At 41.0% G+C, this 16,457-nt stretch overlaps 4 protein-coding genes across 6 annotated transcripts; 2 read left to right on the forward strand and 2 right to left on the reverse strand.

Moving 5' to 3' along the window:
• Positions 1 to 29: 29 nt before the first annotated feature.
• Positions 30 to 3,451, reverse strand: mfap1 (microfibril associated protein 1). Its single transcript, XM_057021531.1, has 8 exons — positions 3,224 to 3,451; positions 2,409 to 2,625; positions 2,137 to 2,317; positions 1,838 to 2,025; positions 1,468 to 1,737; positions 1,223 to 1,382; positions 741 to 830; positions 30 to 609 (listed from the first exon to the last, which is right to left on the reverse strand). The coding sequence occupies exons 1-8, from the start codon at positions 3,303 to 3,305 to the stop codon at positions 430 to 432; spliced, it is 1,368 nt and encodes a 455-aa protein (XP_056877511.1). The 5' UTR covers positions 3,306 to 3,451; the 3' UTR covers positions 30 to 429.
• A 512-nt stretch (positions 3,452 to 3,963) lies between these two features.
• hddc3 (HD domain containing 3) lies at positions 3,964 to 5,405 on the reverse strand. The gene is made up of 4 exons (XM_057021944.1): positions 5,200 to 5,405; positions 4,619 to 4,674; positions 4,298 to 4,538; positions 3,964 to 4,168 (listed from the first exon to the last, which is right to left on the reverse strand). The coding sequence occupies exons 1-4, from the start codon at positions 5,309 to 5,311 to the stop codon at positions 4,038 to 4,040; spliced, it is 540 nt and encodes a 179-aa protein (XP_056877924.1). The 5' UTR covers positions 5,312 to 5,405; the 3' UTR covers positions 3,964 to 4,037.
• vps33b (VPS33B late endosome and lysosome associated) lies at positions 5,185 to 10,706 on the forward strand. Of its 2 annotated transcripts, none has more exons than XM_057021403.1 (24): positions 5,185 to 5,460; positions 5,756 to 5,883; positions 6,240 to 6,320; positions 6,397 to 6,458; positions 6,539 to 6,588; positions 7,068 to 7,135; positions 7,215 to 7,260; positions 7,338 to 7,432; positions 7,845 to 7,949; positions 8,040 to 8,130; positions 8,199 to 8,276; positions 8,455 to 8,528; positions 8,595 to 8,681; positions 8,757 to 8,847; positions 8,920 to 8,994; positions 9,073 to 9,137; positions 9,244 to 9,298; positions 9,378 to 9,424; positions 9,518 to 9,650; positions 9,781 to 9,854; positions 9,935 to 10,036; positions 10,114 to 10,189; positions 10,274 to 10,393; positions 10,493 to 10,706. In XM_057021403.1, the coding sequence occupies exons 2-24, from the start codon at positions 5,788 to 5,790 to the stop codon at positions 10,570 to 10,572; spliced, it is 1,851 nt and encodes a 616-aa protein (XP_056877383.1). In that variant the 5' UTR covers positions 5,185 to 5,460; positions 5,756 to 5,787; the 3' UTR covers positions 10,573 to 10,706. The 2 variants fall into 2 exon arrangements, with proteins under 2 accessions (XP_056877383.1, XP_056877373.1); XM_057021393.1 differs by having other exon boundaries at positions 5,279 to 5,472.
• Positions 10,707 to 10,951: 245 nt separating this feature from the next.
• Positions 10,952 to 16,322, forward strand: prc1b (protein regulator of cytokinesis 1b). 2 transcript variants are annotated; one of them, XM_057021413.1, is made up of 15 exons: positions 10,952 to 11,120; positions 11,364 to 11,496; positions 12,017 to 12,139; positions 12,244 to 12,477; positions 12,549 to 12,719; positions 12,842 to 12,991; positions 13,184 to 13,331; positions 13,416 to 13,552; positions 13,711 to 13,806; positions 13,889 to 14,035; positions 14,116 to 14,226; positions 14,323 to 14,436; positions 14,715 to 14,870; positions 15,086 to 15,120; positions 15,637 to 16,322. In XM_057021413.1, exons 1-15 carry the CDS (start codon positions 11,110 to 11,112, stop codon positions 15,683 to 15,685), a joined length of 1,815 nt encoding a protein of 604 aa, XP_056877393.1. In that variant the 5' UTR covers positions 10,952 to 11,109; the 3' UTR covers positions 15,686 to 16,322. The 2 variants fall into 2 exon arrangements, with proteins under 2 accessions (XP_056877393.1, XP_056877401.1); XM_057021421.1 differs by lacking the exon at positions 15,086 to 15,120 and having other exon boundaries at positions 10,955 to 11,120.
• The last annotated feature ends 135 nt before the right edge of the window (positions 16,323 to 16,457 follow it).

Consider the following 16,457-nt stretch of genomic DNA (forward strand, 5'->3'; position numbering starts at 1 on the left):
TGTTTCTCTGAATTTCTTCCTCTGAAAAATTGAAAATACAATTTTTATTCAGACAGTTGAAGTTCCAATGTGAATTGTTCTCAATATACAACGAAAGACCGTGTGGGAAGAGTAAAGTTCATCATTCTGAACAAATGTACACAGATTTACAATGCAACAGGTATAAAACTGAAGGAGCAGTTGGTGTCCAAATGCAGTAGTCCACAATATATCACTAAGAAAAAAAAAAAATCCGATAGTAGAAATGCCCCTTAAGCAAAATCTTACCTTTTAAAACAGAAATATCCATTTAAACTTGTGACAAATATCCACCTGACATTTCTAACTTGGGAGAAGTGCCTCCCAGTAGCTTTAGGTGGAGTCAGTCCAAGATCATCAGATGAAGCAGTCTGAAGCTGCAGCTGAGACTGATGCAGTATGTTTAGAGTTTTAAGTCTTCCTCTTCTTTACTGTGGGCCGATCAAACACATCTCTCACGCCTGCTGCCTTCTGCTTAAAGAACTTGCTGTTCTGGGCGCTCTCCTGGGCCCAGGCAGAGTCAAACGATGTGGTGTCCTGGTCCACCAGGTGAGTGTACTTGGTACGCCCAGACCGACCAAAGTTTTTGACCTGGTGACAGATGGGGAGGGGGTAAAGGTGAGAGGTGATGATGGCATATAAAATAATAGAATTGCAGAATATGACCTAGAGTTTAAGGTCATGTTCAAAGCTTGTGCCTCCGGTGCCGTGACAAGGCTAACCTGCATGACTTTGGGCAAGATGGTTTTGTTGAAGTGATCCTCCAGAGTCGGTGCGCTGAAATCTCTCTTGAAGACGTCCTCCTCTTCATCCTGCAGCAGATGACATTTACAGTTAAGAGAACCTCTATCTGACAAGATTCACCCTCTAACAGCAAGACTATTCAAAACCTTGATGACATTCAAATTTGTAAAATCTAGGATTAGAATCTTGTCAATGGTCCATTTTATCTCTATTCCAATCTCTGGGGGTGAGTGGGACAATAAGCCAGATTTACAGTACTTAAGAATTTTAAATGATTATATTAAAAATGTGTGGGTTTTTTTTTAAGAGACTCAACACATTTAAATGTGTTAGGTGTCACAACATTTGAATGACAGTACTGTGAAACATTTCTGCCTGTTTCATTTAAACTTTGCGTGAGGTCTTATTGTCGTTTGATCCAAATGGAGCTTGCTGTGGTCCAGCTGGCGGTGCGACTCACCAGGAAGAAGGCCCCTCTGTGGTAATACTTTTGGAGGAACTTGTATTTTCCTTTGGTGCCTTTATTGGTGATAACTTTGCCATTGTTGCGCAGCTCAGCCCGACGTTCTTCGTCTGTCATGTTGTGGAATTTCTCAATTTCAGTCTTCTCTCTCTCCATCCTGGGTGGACACCACATTAGCCTTCTTAGTACCATGTTAATGTGTTTTATGTTTTAATTAATGAAAATCGCACCCCTCTACTCACAGTTCTCTGGCTTCTCTGTCTCTCTTAATACGTTTCAACTCTCTGACTTTCCAGCCTTCGTACTCTTCCTCTTCATTCTCTCCATCGGTATCCAAAGCCTCCAGAGCTGCCAATGTCCTTCGATTCTCCTCAAATTCTTTCTTTGCCTCCTCCTCCACTATCTTGAGTGTGTATCGCCGGCGTTCCTCAGCCTGCCTCTTAGCCTCGGCCTCCAGCTCTCGTTGCTTCTGCTCCTCAGCTTCACGCTCTGCCACAGTGATTCTGTCTTTTCTGTCATTCAGAAAAGAGGAAATTTGACAAAATCAGAAGCTTTAGGGGACACGTTTCCACTACAAGAGTGTTCATCAGGCACTGCGTTGTGGTGTTTTACTTGCGGATGAAGACAGGTTTGAGTCGTGGTTCTGCTTCGTCCTCGCTGTCAGTGAATTCTTCATATTCGGACTCGGACTCAGACTCGTCACCAGACTTCCCCTCCTCCTCCACCTCCATCACCTCCATCTCCTCATTCTTCCGTTCAACAGCACGCTGCCTCATCATTGCTCGCCTCCTCTCAATTTCCTGCACAGCACAAACAATGCTCCACATAAAACGGTTCCTAAACCCACCTAAAGCAACACAAATTCTGTGTTCAGGATGCTCAATAAAATTAAATGCAAAAAACATTAGAACCTCATCGTCCACTTCCTCCTCTTCTTCTTCTTCCTCTTCCTCCTCCTCCTCTTCTTCTTCTTCTTCTTCTTCTTCTTCTTCACTGCTCTGCTCCCGCTCTGGGTGCCAAGTGCCTTCATCAGAGTCCTCACTGCTCTCTGCTACAACTTCAGGTTCTGAAATCTGACGGTGTCTTGCAAGCCTGGTGAGGACAGGAAGCAGAAGCAGCATTGATTTGAATGCAGATTTCAGCACCACAATAAGTGAATCAAATCCTCAGAGCCAGCGGGTACCTCTCTTCCACATCCTCAGAGACTCGATTGAGAAGACGTCTGAGACGAGGGTCAGAGACATCATCTTCCTCCTGCTCCACCTCAGGCTCAATTTCCTTTCCCTTCTTGATAAATTGGAAGTCCTCCTCCTCCTCGTCCGATGACTGCATGGGTGCATAGTCTGGCCGTTTACCTGACACATACCTCTTCACTTTCACCTTCTCCATGGACAGCTCACCTAGAAAGTGCAGAGATGTTAGGACCTCTAATAAATATGCAGACTGGGGGGGATTGGTCAAATTTGGTGAGGAGATTATGTGACAGCCAGGGTTTGTCTGCTAGCAAAATAGAAAGAGGGGGTTATGTAACTTTGTAATAATACTGCTTATGTACAATATATACTATACTATGAATGTAAGTCACAATATGTGTGGAAATGACCTGCTTATTATATAATGTATAGATTATTATATGTATTGTGGGGCATCAGCAGCATATTCGTCCATAGACTAAGCTATTATTTTTGCATATGTATATGCTGAACATAGTGTTACAGATATGAGCAACTTTAATGACCAATAGTTATATTGATTCTTTAGGTGGGAAATTCATTGGACCTCCAACGATTCCTACAAGATAATTAGCATCTCGCTTGAAACAGAGTCCAAATTATACAGTGACTGTCTGTGGGGATTTATTTACATCAACGTTATAGTTTTTTGTTTGTTTTTTTAAACTTTGTTTAGTATCTTAATCAAGACATTTAATAAGGTTACGTTACATTAACCGATTTATTTAGCACGCGGCTAGTCGTTTACCAACTCTTTATGCCTCACCTTTCTCGTTTCGGACCGGCACGGCTCCGGCCGTGGATTGGATCGGGGGCAGATTCATGCTGAGGGTTTCTCGACTAGACATGGCTGTCTGGTCGACGATAACAGTTGAACCACAACAAAAAATGTATACAACTCCGCACAAAACGAAATGCTAAATGTGGCTTTAGCCAAGCGGAAGTTTAGACGGTGGACAGGAAGTAGATATGTTCCGGCAGAAACCTCTTCCTCAAAGAGCGAATTACTCAAAAATGTGTTATGCCGTGCCATCATTGTAATCATAATGATGTTATAATGGTTATTGTTTGGAATAGAGAATTTCCCAAGTAAATACTTTTGTTGTATGACGAAAAAGACTGTTGTAAAATGGTTTCTGCATATTATTATCGCCCTCTAGTGGGCGCTGTTTTAAACGCAGGTTCAATTGCGCTGTTTCCTGTTGCCATACCATTAATTTTACTTTTACGTTTTAAGATTTTTTTAAATGTATTTGTTTCCAAGTTTTTTTAAATTTTAGTTTATTCTTGTGTATTTTGTCTAATTCTGTGCTTTACTGAGCTGTTGCTGAATTACTGTATATATTTTCAGACTAAAAAAAAATAAAACATTCTGATGAATTATACTGGAATCTGGTCATCTATCTATGATTAATAGGAGAGAGAGTATTAACTCCCAATCCCCATTCTTCTCCAGGTTAACTATAAATCCATGACACAAACAAATAAATATTTAATAAACACCAATAAATAAAATATCATTTTATTTGTATAATTTACAAAGAAGATGTATATTTTGTGTGCTGAGTGTGGCCCTGCAGTCAGAGCTGGACTCCTCTTTGTTTGAAAAGCTCATCCAGCTTCTCCTCCAGAACTGAGTTAGTTCCTCTCAGGCCTTTCACAACCTCACAAGCCCACAAAAAATATTCTTGAACCCGCTCAGCCGTCCAACCTGAAAACAAAGAGACCGAACAACGGTACCTCAAACATCAAGTGAAAACATAATGGCTGCCACCCTGGTATAAAATATGTCAACAGTAGAAAATCAAGGGGAAAATAATAACAGAAGTGAAATTCTAACCGACGGGTGTGCAGCGGTTCAGGTCCCTGAGGTTGTACAGTTTGTCAGCCATCTTCACCAATTTGGCCTGGGGGCTGCAGTGTGGTGCATGTTCCACCTGTTGACGCTTCCGTTCCTGCTTGGGCAGGCTTTTGTCATCTGTTACCTCCTGAACAATACGGGCCACGACGGGTCCAAATGTTGCTTGGATTTCTGCTATGGAAGTGTCCGTATCCTCAACGGTGTCATGAAGAAGAGCAGCCTTTGACACAAGACAACATGCAGCCTCAATTCTAAATCCCTACCTCAAAACAGCATTGTACAGTAACACTTGTGGCATACCTGCAAAACCTCAACGTCCATCACGCCACCTTCATGGCTGAGGATTCTGGCTACTCCTTAAAAGTGTACACATAGGGCAGAGAGCATCAGAGAGAGAAAAGTCTTCCCATTTTCATCTGCCACTGAAACACTATCAGGATCATAATTTCAGAACAATTCAGGACACACTTGCTTCTCCCAGTACTGTATTCCTGTGGAACATTACGTTGGCAATTTCAACTGCTGTAGTAGTCTTTGAAATTCTGTAACAAGCTTTTAAGAGTTCTATATGAATCTGTAATAGTTTTATGTCCTATTTAATAATCTTAAATATATAGATAACAAAACGTAACCGGGTTTGTTGCTACACACAACGCTAATTATTAAAAGAACATGAGCAAACGCCTTATATGTCCATATCTATATAAAATTGATGAAATGTAATTTATTTTATAGTCCCTCCTGTCTCATAGGTTGTTACATATGTTAATTTATATAAAAAACATTTTATTTCTAACTTTCTTTTCATTCTAGTTTCTCACTAGTTTTCTGATTTGCGTAACGCTCCTGAAGGCGTCACAAGAAAGTCAAGACATTCGTACCGATAGGGTGGTTAATGTACGGCGTCTGTTCTGTGTCTTTACGTCGTTGGTTACGGTGTTTCTCTGCGGCAAAATGAACGGTCTCTAACAACAAAACTGCTTCTGAATTCATTATTGAACTAAGAACAAAAAGTAGTGGAAAAACGATAACTATTTACACTCGCCCTAACGCGAGAGAAGCGTCAAGATGAGACTGTAGCAGTCCGCCACCTTTTATGTCCGGAAGAAACAACTCGACTTCTATTTGTTCCGCCGATTTAGGTACGGAAGCAGGTAATGTTGGTTAATACTTTTTCAAATGGTATTAGCATGTACATTGTCCTTACCTTAGAATTATTATTATTACATATAATTCTTGAGTTGTTTTGGTTAATCTGTCAACGACTATAAACGCTTGTCGAAATCGTGCTTCCCGAATGGAAGTATTTTTAGCAAACAAGCTAACCTAGCTGATGGTTAAACATTGACAGAATTGTTCTGTTTCCGATGTTCCGAAATTTAGCTTTTATAGAGTCTTTCTGGGGCACTAACGTTGTGTATTTTCTTTGCACAATAGATGAGTGATTGTTGGCTCCGTGGTGCCCCAGTATGGCTCACAGTGCCAGGAAAGATTCGCCGGAGCTCCCTGACTTCTCTTATCTGAAGAGCCTGGCCAAAGATCATCTCATTGACCAGTTAAGAAAAGTAAGGTTTTCTGTTTCTGTTTGTTTGTTTTCATTCTGGGAGAAACAAGTGATTTGTAAAGGAATGTTATGAATCAATGTCACCATCACCACATTGACCGTATACAAATATTAATGTATAAAAACAATAAAACACATTTAGGCATCTATATGTTTTGTTCTATATGTCTTTTTTAGAACATACATCTAGTGATGAGAAGAGTGGTAAAAAAATATCAGTGTTATCTGACAACACTGTGTACAACTGTGAAATGAAGTGTTAATAACAGACCAAGATGTCATGTGACAGAAAGCTTATTGATCATGGTTGGTAGAGCCTTTAACATCCTGCATTCCCTCTTCGTCTTTCTCACTCAGATTCCGGGGAAAAAGGACCTTTTCATCGAGCCAGACTTGATGAGCCCCCTGGATCGTATTGCTAATGTGTCAACGCTAAAGGTGAACTTCATCAGCTGCTGTGTCACTTGACAGTTGGAAATCATTTTAAGTAAATTCTTTTCTGTCCGTTTTGCAGCAACATGAAGTCGACAAACTCTTCAAAGTAGAATATAAACCAATTATCAGCACCTCAGATCAGTGAGTCCTTCAACTTTCAAGCTGCTATTCTAAACAGACACAGGCTGATTTGACATGTCTGGCATTTCTTTCTTTTGTAGGCTCTGCTTTTTGATCCGCCCGAGAATACAAACTGTGAAGTGGATTTGCGGTAAATGGTGTTAATAAATGCTCAGTATTCCAATATTTTTTTTATAACAAGGAATCTTTTCGAAAGACTAAACTCTGATCATACCCTCAGGCCAACTACCCACCAGTCTCCCGATGCTTGAAGAAAGATACCTGTTAAACAGCATTTCAGAAGCAATGTGCTTTTAAAGATACACATTTTTTTTATAATTCTTTTGTTGTTTAGATCATATTCTCCAAAAAAGAAACAATCCATATATTTTTTTAATGTTGGATTTGGATGTTTTAATGCTAAAGTGAATTGAGTATGACAGAAGATGCAAGAACACAAAGTACATGTTAAAAACTACTGGACAAAATGAATAGAAATAAATTCTTCATCGAGTAAAACAAAAATAAAAAGGCATTTCTGAGTGGTTTAAGCAGTTTTAAGAGCACAACTTCTTCTCTTCTGAAAACTGGATGTGCTGTTTGATGTGTATATGGTTTTCCTTGTTCCAGATGTGGCGAATGCAGACAAGGCAGCCGGAAGGTCTCGACGGTATAACATCATCTTTACCCCTCAGAAGGTACTTCCTGTCTTGTTACAAAGTTCGATTTATTTTGCATCATGCTGATAATTCTCTGCTGGCTCCTTGTCTGGTCCAGTTCTATGCCTGTGACGCAGTGCTGGAGGAGCAGGGACTCTTTGAAGGTAAATTCTTTTTTATGATCTTTTAATATAATTGATTTTAGTCAGTAATTCTTATTGATATTTGATCTTATGAACAGAAGTGACCACCTATGAATGGGAGTTCTACCTTCTCCCCCTGGATGATGACATCATCAGTTTAGAGCTACCAGAATTCTTCCGAGACAGCTTCCTGGTAGGCTGCAAATCATGGTGCTACCCAACACTGGTTCGCACTTGTGTTCACATTTGATGTGTTTCTTTTCAAAAAAGCATTTAATGTCAACTAGGCCCATCAATCTTTGATTTGGGGTTATTTTCCTTTATTTTGTTGCATTTTGATAAAAAAAAAGAAGATAAAATTACATCTTGGATAGAAATTTGCTTTTAAGATTCCAACTAATAAATTACCACATTTTTTTGGTAAAGCCTGATTAAGATTAATTTTCTTTGATGAAAAATATTTCTTTTGCTTTCCTGCTCCGAGATTATATTTATGTAAATGTTTGCTAATGTGGGCTGAAGAAATTCAAACAAAGCTATTTTAATATTTCAACAATTTGAAACACTGTATTAAATCAAATGATCTTTAATGGTCCATCACACAGGCGGGGGACCAGCGGTGGGTGAGGACAGTCAGCAACTCTCTGTGCCTCCTTCAATCCCTCTATGGTCCCTTTTCCAATGTTTATGGGATTGGACGAATTTCCAAGGTTCCCCACATTCATCTGTTTGGAGAATCTGAATTTAATACAACCCACCAAAGCGATTTTTTGACTTGAACTGCATTTAATTTTGTTCAGATGGTTGAGAAGTGTTGGAGAGAGCAGGGTGAACGGGGGCCGACGAAGAATCAACAGGCTAAAATCGGAAAGGTTTTTCTCATTGACAGAGGTGAGACGCAGCCCAGGCTTCTTCCACGCGCAGTGCCACACTTTATTCTCTTAAATGTGTCTTCACAGATGTGGACTTCGTCACTCCCCTGTGCTCACAAGTGGTTTATGAAGGACTTGTAGATGACATATTCCGGATCAAATGTGGTGAGTATGAATAAATCTCAAGTAGATTAACTTTAACCCTCAAGTTTCAGTGATTTTTGAACTTTTCCAGTCTTATCCCTTTCCTGAAAGTCACAACTGATCGCTACGACCCTGCAGCTGGTTTATGTTGGTCACCTGTTGATCCTGTGACGTGTGATCATTGTGTCCCCTTCTGCAGGCTGTGTGGAGTTTGGCCCTGATGTTACCTCATCTGACCGCAGCACCAAAGTCATGCTGAACTCTCAGGATAAGGTGGGTCATCGCCAACAATGGCTCCAGATCAGTCCGACGTGACGTTCACGTTCAACTCTCATTCAGGTCTTCAATCAAATCAGAAACGAGCATTTCTCCAACGTCTTTGGCTATCTCAGTCAGAAAGCCAGGAATCTGCAGACCGCGTATGATGTGAGGATTTTGTCAGTCATTGTTGCTGAGGTGACTAACAGTTGTGATGCTTAAAGCTGTGATCCCCCCCCACAGAAGCGTCAGGGGATGGACATCAAGCAAATGAAGGCGTTTGTATCCGAAGAACTCAAAAGCTTAAAACAGGAGCACCGGCTGCTCAGCATGCGTGAGTTTTGCTGCTCTTCACTTAGGAATTGTGGTCAGACGTGCGTTTCTCACTGTCCGGTGTCTTTTTCAGACATCAGTGCCAGCGAGTCCATAATGAAGACGAAAACGAGTCAGGACTTTCAGGAGCTCCTGAGGATCGAGCACTGTAGGAGTCGTCGTATCTCTATGTTGACGCTGACTGTGACCGTGACTGTGACTCTGATCTTATTTTTCCCTGTTGCAGCTTTACTTGAAGGGTTTGATATTCGTGAATGTATTTCCTTCATAGAGGAGCACATCATAAGACAGGTGCGTTTGATTATCAGTGTCCAGAATCCAAAATACTGATTGGATGTCAGAAACTTCAGGAATAATTTTTTTTTTTTTTTAAAAAGACCCTTTTCTTTTTCAAAAGGCCTCCATAACAGAAAGTATGAGGCTGCTTTGTCTTCTGTCCATGACTGAAAATGGTGAGCTTGCTTTGTTTAAATGTTAAATGCATTAAAAATGCATGAAGTGCCGTATTACTAACACGTTTCCCTTCCACAGGGCTCCTTTCAAAAGATTACCGCTCGTTAAAAACACAGTTTTTACAGGTGAAGTTGTTTTCCTAGATGTTATTATTAGATGTGCCGTCAAAGGTTTTCACCTGTCACGAGTGTAATGTTGTATCTGGTTGGCCTCCTCAGAGTTACGGCACAGATCACCTGTTCACGTTTGCCAACCTCAGACAACTGGGGCTGCTGGTGGAGCAGCAACCGGGCGAAACGCTGACTGTGATGGAGAGCAAAGTGGGCAAACTGGTCAATGACAAAACGGCAGGTGATGGAGCAGAGCTTTTCTAGGAGTATTGATCACATATCCGATGTTTATATTTCTTTTTTCTGTTTTTTTTCTTTCGCACATAAATGTCGCGCTTGTTTTTATATTTTCTTTACTGTCGGATTTTCAGGAAAGCTGACCGATGCCTTCTCTTCTCTGACCAAGAAAAGTCATTTCAGGGCTCTAAGTAGAAAACTCAATCTGGTTTGTATAGTTCAGGATTTCACTTGAGATCAAAGTGCTAAAATTGGAGGGTGTCTCATGTCATCACATCTTGTGTAAAGGTGCCAAAGTCAGATAAGGACTATGACCTGCGCGTCCCAAAAGACATGGCTTACATCTTCAGTGGCGCCTACAACGCTCTGAGCTGCAAGATAATCGAGCAGGTGAGAAGACCCGTGAAGTGGATTCCACTTGCCTGATCTCCATGTTTGCTATTATTTCCTCTTGCGGTCATGTGCAGGTGCTGGAGAGGGACAGTTGGACAGGGCTTGAAGAAGTCACAAGGCTAATAAACAGCCCTGAATTTACTGTTACAGGTTGAACCGACCGCACATCCAAATGTAATATTTGCTCCTAGATGTCTCGGCGCAATGAATGTTGAGGTCTTTTTCTTTCTTTAGTCAGCAACAACGCCGAGTTGAGTCCAAAGAGTGATGCTCAGCGTATTATCTTTGTCATGTTCCTTGGTGGCTGCACCTTCTCTGAGATTTCAGCCCTGCGTTTCCTTGGCAAGGAGAAAGGTAAATTCAAGAATCGGCTTTTCTTTCATTCACACAATACTTTAGGCATTAGTTTGAAATCCTTTTATTAATCCACTTTTTTAATCCTTTATTTTCCAGGGTATAGATTCATTGTGGTTACAACTGCAATTACAAACAGTTCCAGAATGATGGAGGCTTTGCTTGAGAACCGTGTTTGACATTCCAATTGCATTTTTCATTGCTACTTTGTCTTCTCCAGCCTACAGTTTGCCTGCATCAAAGATTAACAGTGTCCAATACTAAAAGGCGCCACAAGAATGTACAAAGTAAATAAACATTTTTTTATCATGTGCATGTTGGAGTTTTCTTCCATTTTAATTTTAATTTCATTTTAAGTTGAATAGCTGGATCCTTGGTTATAGAGGGGACAAAAACGACACTGTTCGTTGAAACAAGTTACCGACCTCCAACAGCCATAGTGGTGCGTTTTCTTTGATCATGATTGTTGCTGGAGGGGCGGATTCTGCAACTGTTCCCTTGAGGACGCTCCTAACGGCCGGCCCTAGCTTACAGAACAAGGGCACTCTGAAGACGGGCCAATCAGCGCGCGTGACGTCACCAGACGCGTATTTTGAACTATCCAAACGGACCAGACTCACGGCTGATAGAGACGAGACGCTGTGTTTCGCATAGATTTTGGCGTTTATTTTCTTGCTACGAAAAAATAAAATTGCGTCCGAGTTTGGAGCTTAACAATGAGAAAGAGGTAAGAACATTCGCCATAGTATGATTTACCTAATGTGTGGAGTTACTCCACGGCCATGTAAATAACTAGCTAACTCGAACTACTTGTGATCAAGCGAAGCCCCGTAATGGCAGCTACCATGTTCGTGGTTTAGCGCAGTTAGAATATGTCCATTGTTCGTTACTGGTTTAAAATATTACCAGCTATGCTATCAGGCCTTTGAGTTTACTGAAACCGATTCTATTGATTCTTTGGACACCGTAGCGAGGTGCTTGCAGCGGAGGCGGTGACCTGCTTGAATAAAGCGCTGAACCATCTGAAGGACATATGGGAAGAAATCGGAATTCCTGAGGATCAGAGACTACAGAGAACAAATGTAGTAAAGAACCATGTGAAGGTGAGACACAGATTAACGCATGGAGTCTCTAAACGAGGTGCTTTCTGATAGGTTTCGATGGGGGTGGATGGGGGGCAGCTTCACACTTATCGTCAGCATCAGTAACGACCAGTGGAAAAATCCATGAGATCATTGGTGAACAAAGTTAAACGATATTTTATGTGTTTTAATGCTCTTCAACACGCATAAACAGTGCAACACAAGAGATCACCAAGAGATAATTAGATTACGGTAGATTAGAGAGAATTCAATGTACAAGAAACTAAAATATTTACAAATGCAAATTAGTGGTAGTGAAGTTGATGTCTACCTTTAACTGATCCTTTACACTCCAGTAGTGAACACACACATACACACAAGCCATGTGCGGGAGTGGTGGGCAGAACTTTACTGCTGGGTCAGAGGAAAGAAATTGGTCTTGTGAACGGAGGATTGCTGGTTTAGGGGTGGTCCTAAGCCATGATCTGCCCGATTCTACACAGGTTTTTATTCTCATCACTCCCTTGTCTTTATGCGCCAGGGCCTGCTGGACATGATGATCCAAGAGGAAGAATCAATGAGAAAAAGGCTCATAACCAGCATTCAAGCATGTAGGGCAGAAATGGAGACGCTCTGCTTCGAACTTCAGCTTCCTATTTTTGAGGTTAGAGCAATGAAGATAATTCAATGTTCTCCTCTTCAGCACAGTCACCTTTCTTTAACTGTTGCTGACTAAAGTGATTTGTAAATGTGATCTTGTTATTTCAGGAGGAAAAAGGCATCAGCATGCTCCAGCAGGAGAAGAACATGCGCACTCAGGTGGAGGTTCTGACTAAGGAGAAGGCTAATCGAATGCAGCAGCTGAAGATTCTGCTGGAGCAGGATCAGGATCTGTGCGACATCCTCTGCTCCATGCCTTATGGAATTGCTGCAGACTCTGTCCCCTCAGTGGAGCAGCTGGAGAGCTTCCAGCAGCACATTCAGAACCAGAATGAAGAGAAGGTAGAGGATCAATGCTTTGTTTTCTTAATTTTATCTTAAGCTTCTTAGACTAGTCACTTTTGTGTCTACAGGCGAGGCGGCATGCTGAGTTCAAGGCCCTGAAAAAGCAGATTATATTGTACATGGAAGAGCTGGACCACATCCCAGAGACCAGCATTGAAAAGGATGTTTTATGTGAGGATGAAGATTCATTTTGCCTTTCCAGAGAAAATATTACATCTCTAAAGCTGCTCATCTGCCAGGTAAGTCTGACCGAATGTCTGTGTGATCCAGCTCGAAATGCCAATTGAAAAAGTCTGAACCTGAATGTAGAATCCCTGCAGAAGCAGCTGCACAAAAATATGATGTTCTTCTGATCCTGCAGCTGGAGGAACGTAAGGCCGAGAATGAGGCGACGTGTGAGAATCACAGAGAGAAGATCCAGCAGCTGTGGGACAGACTGCAGGTCCCACAGGAGGAGAGGGAGGCCTTCAATGAACATATGGTGTCATCTAAGAAGAGGAACCTGGAAGCAGTGAGCTTTTAAACATTTTTCATGTTTGAGTTTAGTTTTTATCTCTGTAATGTGTGATGATGCTCATTTATTAAAATCAACTTTAGATGCCATAAGGACATGGATACTCTTTAGCCAGAATCAGCTATTTCTATGTCATGTATTTAATTTAGCTGTTATTATGGCTATTTATTCTGTTTGTTTGTTTTTTAGTTACGCTCAGAAGTTCAGCGTCTGGAAGAGCTTAAACTTCTCAACATCCACAACGTCACTGATGCCATTCGCTCTGAGATTGCTGTGCTTTGGGAGAAGTGCTTCTTCAGCACAGAACAGAGGCAGGCGTTCACACCATACTTTAGTGGTGAGTTTCTCTTTGATTACATTTTGGACCCAGTCAGAGCTGGAGGGTTTGGGAGTGTGCTTAGACTCTGCCTCTGCATTTTAGAGGATTTTACAGAAGAGCTGCTGAGTCAGCATGATGCTGAGATTCAAAGGATGAAGCAGCATTATGAAGACCACAAAGAACTTTTTGATGGAGTTCACCAGTGGGAGGAAAACTGGAGACACTTCCAGGAGCTCGAGGTGAGTCTAGATATTTTAACAAGGCTGTCTTTATCCTGTGAGTTGTGCAGATTTGAACAATTCCAAATTCCAATTATGGGTTTACTTGTATAAGGTGGTTAAAAAAACCAACATAATTTCAGACCATAAACGTGTGCCTTTATTGTTTTCATTCACAGAAAAAAGCAACTGATCCAACACGATTTACAAACAGAGGAGGTAATCTCCTCAAAGAGGAGAAACAAAGATCTGAGCTGCAGAAACATCTCCCCAAGGTGAAACACAAAGGCTGTCATATTATTTTTCTCGCAACCAATAGTTGTTTTTTCTTGTAATCATCATTTCTTCGATTTAAAGCTTGAGAAGAAGTTGAAATCGGAGATTGAAGCATGGGAAGGTGAACATGGTCGAGAGTTTTTGGTGAATGGGCAGAAGTTTCTGCAGTATGTGGAAGAGCAGTGGGAGCTGTATCAAATAGAGAAGGAGAGGGAGAAGCAAGAACGGGTAAAGCCTTCATCTTTGTGTTGGAGGTTCATCCTTTCTACAGGAAAATGCCTAAACTTTTCTCTTTTTCAACCAAACAGCATCTGAAAAAGAGCAAACAGACCGAGGAGGATATGCTGTATGGCACCATCATACGAACCCCTACCAAGCGCAGATTCCTGGGCACCCCCACACCAAATAAATCCAGAAAGGTGTCAAACCTGTCTCTGTTTGAGCGTGTGGTTCTGAGACGTACAAATGCAGCCCCGCCTGTCCTTTGTTCTAACCTCCTGTCTTATTTTAATCAGTTTAATGCGACATCCAGCAGTTCTAGTGCCACGCCCAACAGCACCATGCGATGTGCCTTTGGTGGGACAGTCTGTCGTTCGCCTGTGCCTCGTTTACCTCTCTCAGCGAACAAGGTTCGTTTTATTGTCCGGCTAACGGAAGACTTGTGTAGATTTGGGTTTGAGTCTAACACCAGCTGACCTAGCCGTGAAATGGATGAACAAGTTTCATTTGATTATGAACAGTGATAATGACCTTCTATTGGAGCAGGTGAACTTTCACACAGATGTGCAGAAAAAACACTGTTCCCCAAAGACTGACCTTAACTGCATAAATCTGGAATCTTTTGGGAATTATTTGTGACATGGTTTTTGTACAAAACTGCACAGATCCTGACAACTTGTCTTTTTAGGTTTCTGCTGCACGAACGCCTGGTGGCGCTAAACCACCTCACCCACCATCAAAAGGCTGTAACAAGGAAAATGAGGTGCAACCAAAGGGGACTCCCCTGGCCTGCCCTAGCCACTACAGCATAAACTCTGTTGCCAGCACATATTCAGAATTTGTGGTAACTTGCATTTTTGTTTCTTTTCTTCTGTGCTTTTTTAAAATAAAAAAAACTATTCATTTAAAGGTCCTATGTCATGAAAAACACCCACTATCATTGGGGGGGCTGGTTTATGGGCCTCCAAAAAGCAGCCTGTCATGGGATCTTTAAGTGCAGCAACCAATTCAATCAAACTAGATATCCTAATATCTAATTAGGATTCATTTATATCTTAGAGGGACCTGGTCAACACCGAATCTGTTCAGTCAAGGTCTGTGCTCAGGTTGAATTTTTCTTGTGGAAGTTCTGACTAATGCTTTAATTTGCTGTGTTGGTTGCATGTGTATTAATCACCTGCAGAAATGACATTAACACACCAGTGTAGCCTTAACACATCAGATAGTGGGCATCCAAGCCAAAATCAGCTCATTGGCCAATGGTTGACCAGGGTGACCAGTTTGGTATTTATACTCTACAGAAATAACTTATCTTTAAACAAATTAATCTGAATGAAGCACTAATGCTCTCATCCTCCACTGCTTTGCTCCATCTTTTCTTAATTGCTGCTCAACTATTACTCTCGAATTGTAATTAATTAACTTCAAGCCTTTGTAACGAATTCACGGCAGGATGATTTAAACTGCTACATTAAATAGCAACAGCAAACTCTTATCTTTTCTCAGACTAGATAAGCGTGCAACATGAATGCAAAAGAGACAGAACCCCCCTTTTGCAAAGTTCCTATGTCAACAATAAATTATAATGATGGTGTTGTCCTCCTCTACAGCGAGACCTTTCCAAGGCCTCCAACACCAAGAACCAGCACGGCGTCCTGAACTCAACCATCACCAACTTCTGATCGTCACAAGCTGTTGGCGTCCTTTCAACAAAGTCACCGCCTCACTACCTTTCACTGCAAACTGCTTTTATATGGAAATGAAGGTTTAATATATTGAGTGTTTTTTGGCTGATGAAAAAGGATCCTGTTCCATTCCTGAGTGTGATATTATCACATTGAAGGGTTTTTGGCACCATCTACATATTTGAACTAACACTACTGTAGTGCTCCAAGATTGATAAAGATGTGACAAAAATTGTATAATTCACTGCACATTTAGAAAAAAAAAATGAAATTGATAAGTTTCTGAATTTATGCAATCTGGGGACACAGGCCAACTATATTTTAGATACTTTGCACTTTGTTTATAAAATCAGCGCATTGTTATTTTAAGCAAACTATTCCATCAGAATGTGTTATGTATTTATGTATATATTTTTGTATCTATTTTCTATAGATTCTGCACAGTTTCTGAAAGTTGTCCATTTTAAACATGCTGAACTGTTGCAGGGCGTCATCTGGACGCTCGATAACAGTTTTAATCTAGATAAATCACATGAGGTCAGAACATTGTCATGTCTGACTTTGAATTTTTTTTTTCCAAAAGACAATAAATTTTTATTTTCCACTGTAAAATGTTTGTTATTGAGGATTCACTGTGTTATTTTTGTCTTGATTGGTTTGAGTTTTGGCACAAGTTTAACATGTTTTTCCTCACTAAACAGAAAAACTGATTTTTCGGGTTAGAGCAGGAGAGTCAAATATTGACA

The sequence above is a fragment of the Takifugu flavidus genome, chromosome 2, assembly GCF_003711565.1.
Source record: "Takifugu flavidus isolate HTHZ2018 chromosome 2, ASM371156v2, whole genome shotgun sequence".
Taxonomy (NCBI): domain Eukaryota; kingdom Metazoa; phylum Chordata; class Actinopteri; order Tetraodontiformes; family Tetraodontidae; genus Takifugu; species Takifugu flavidus.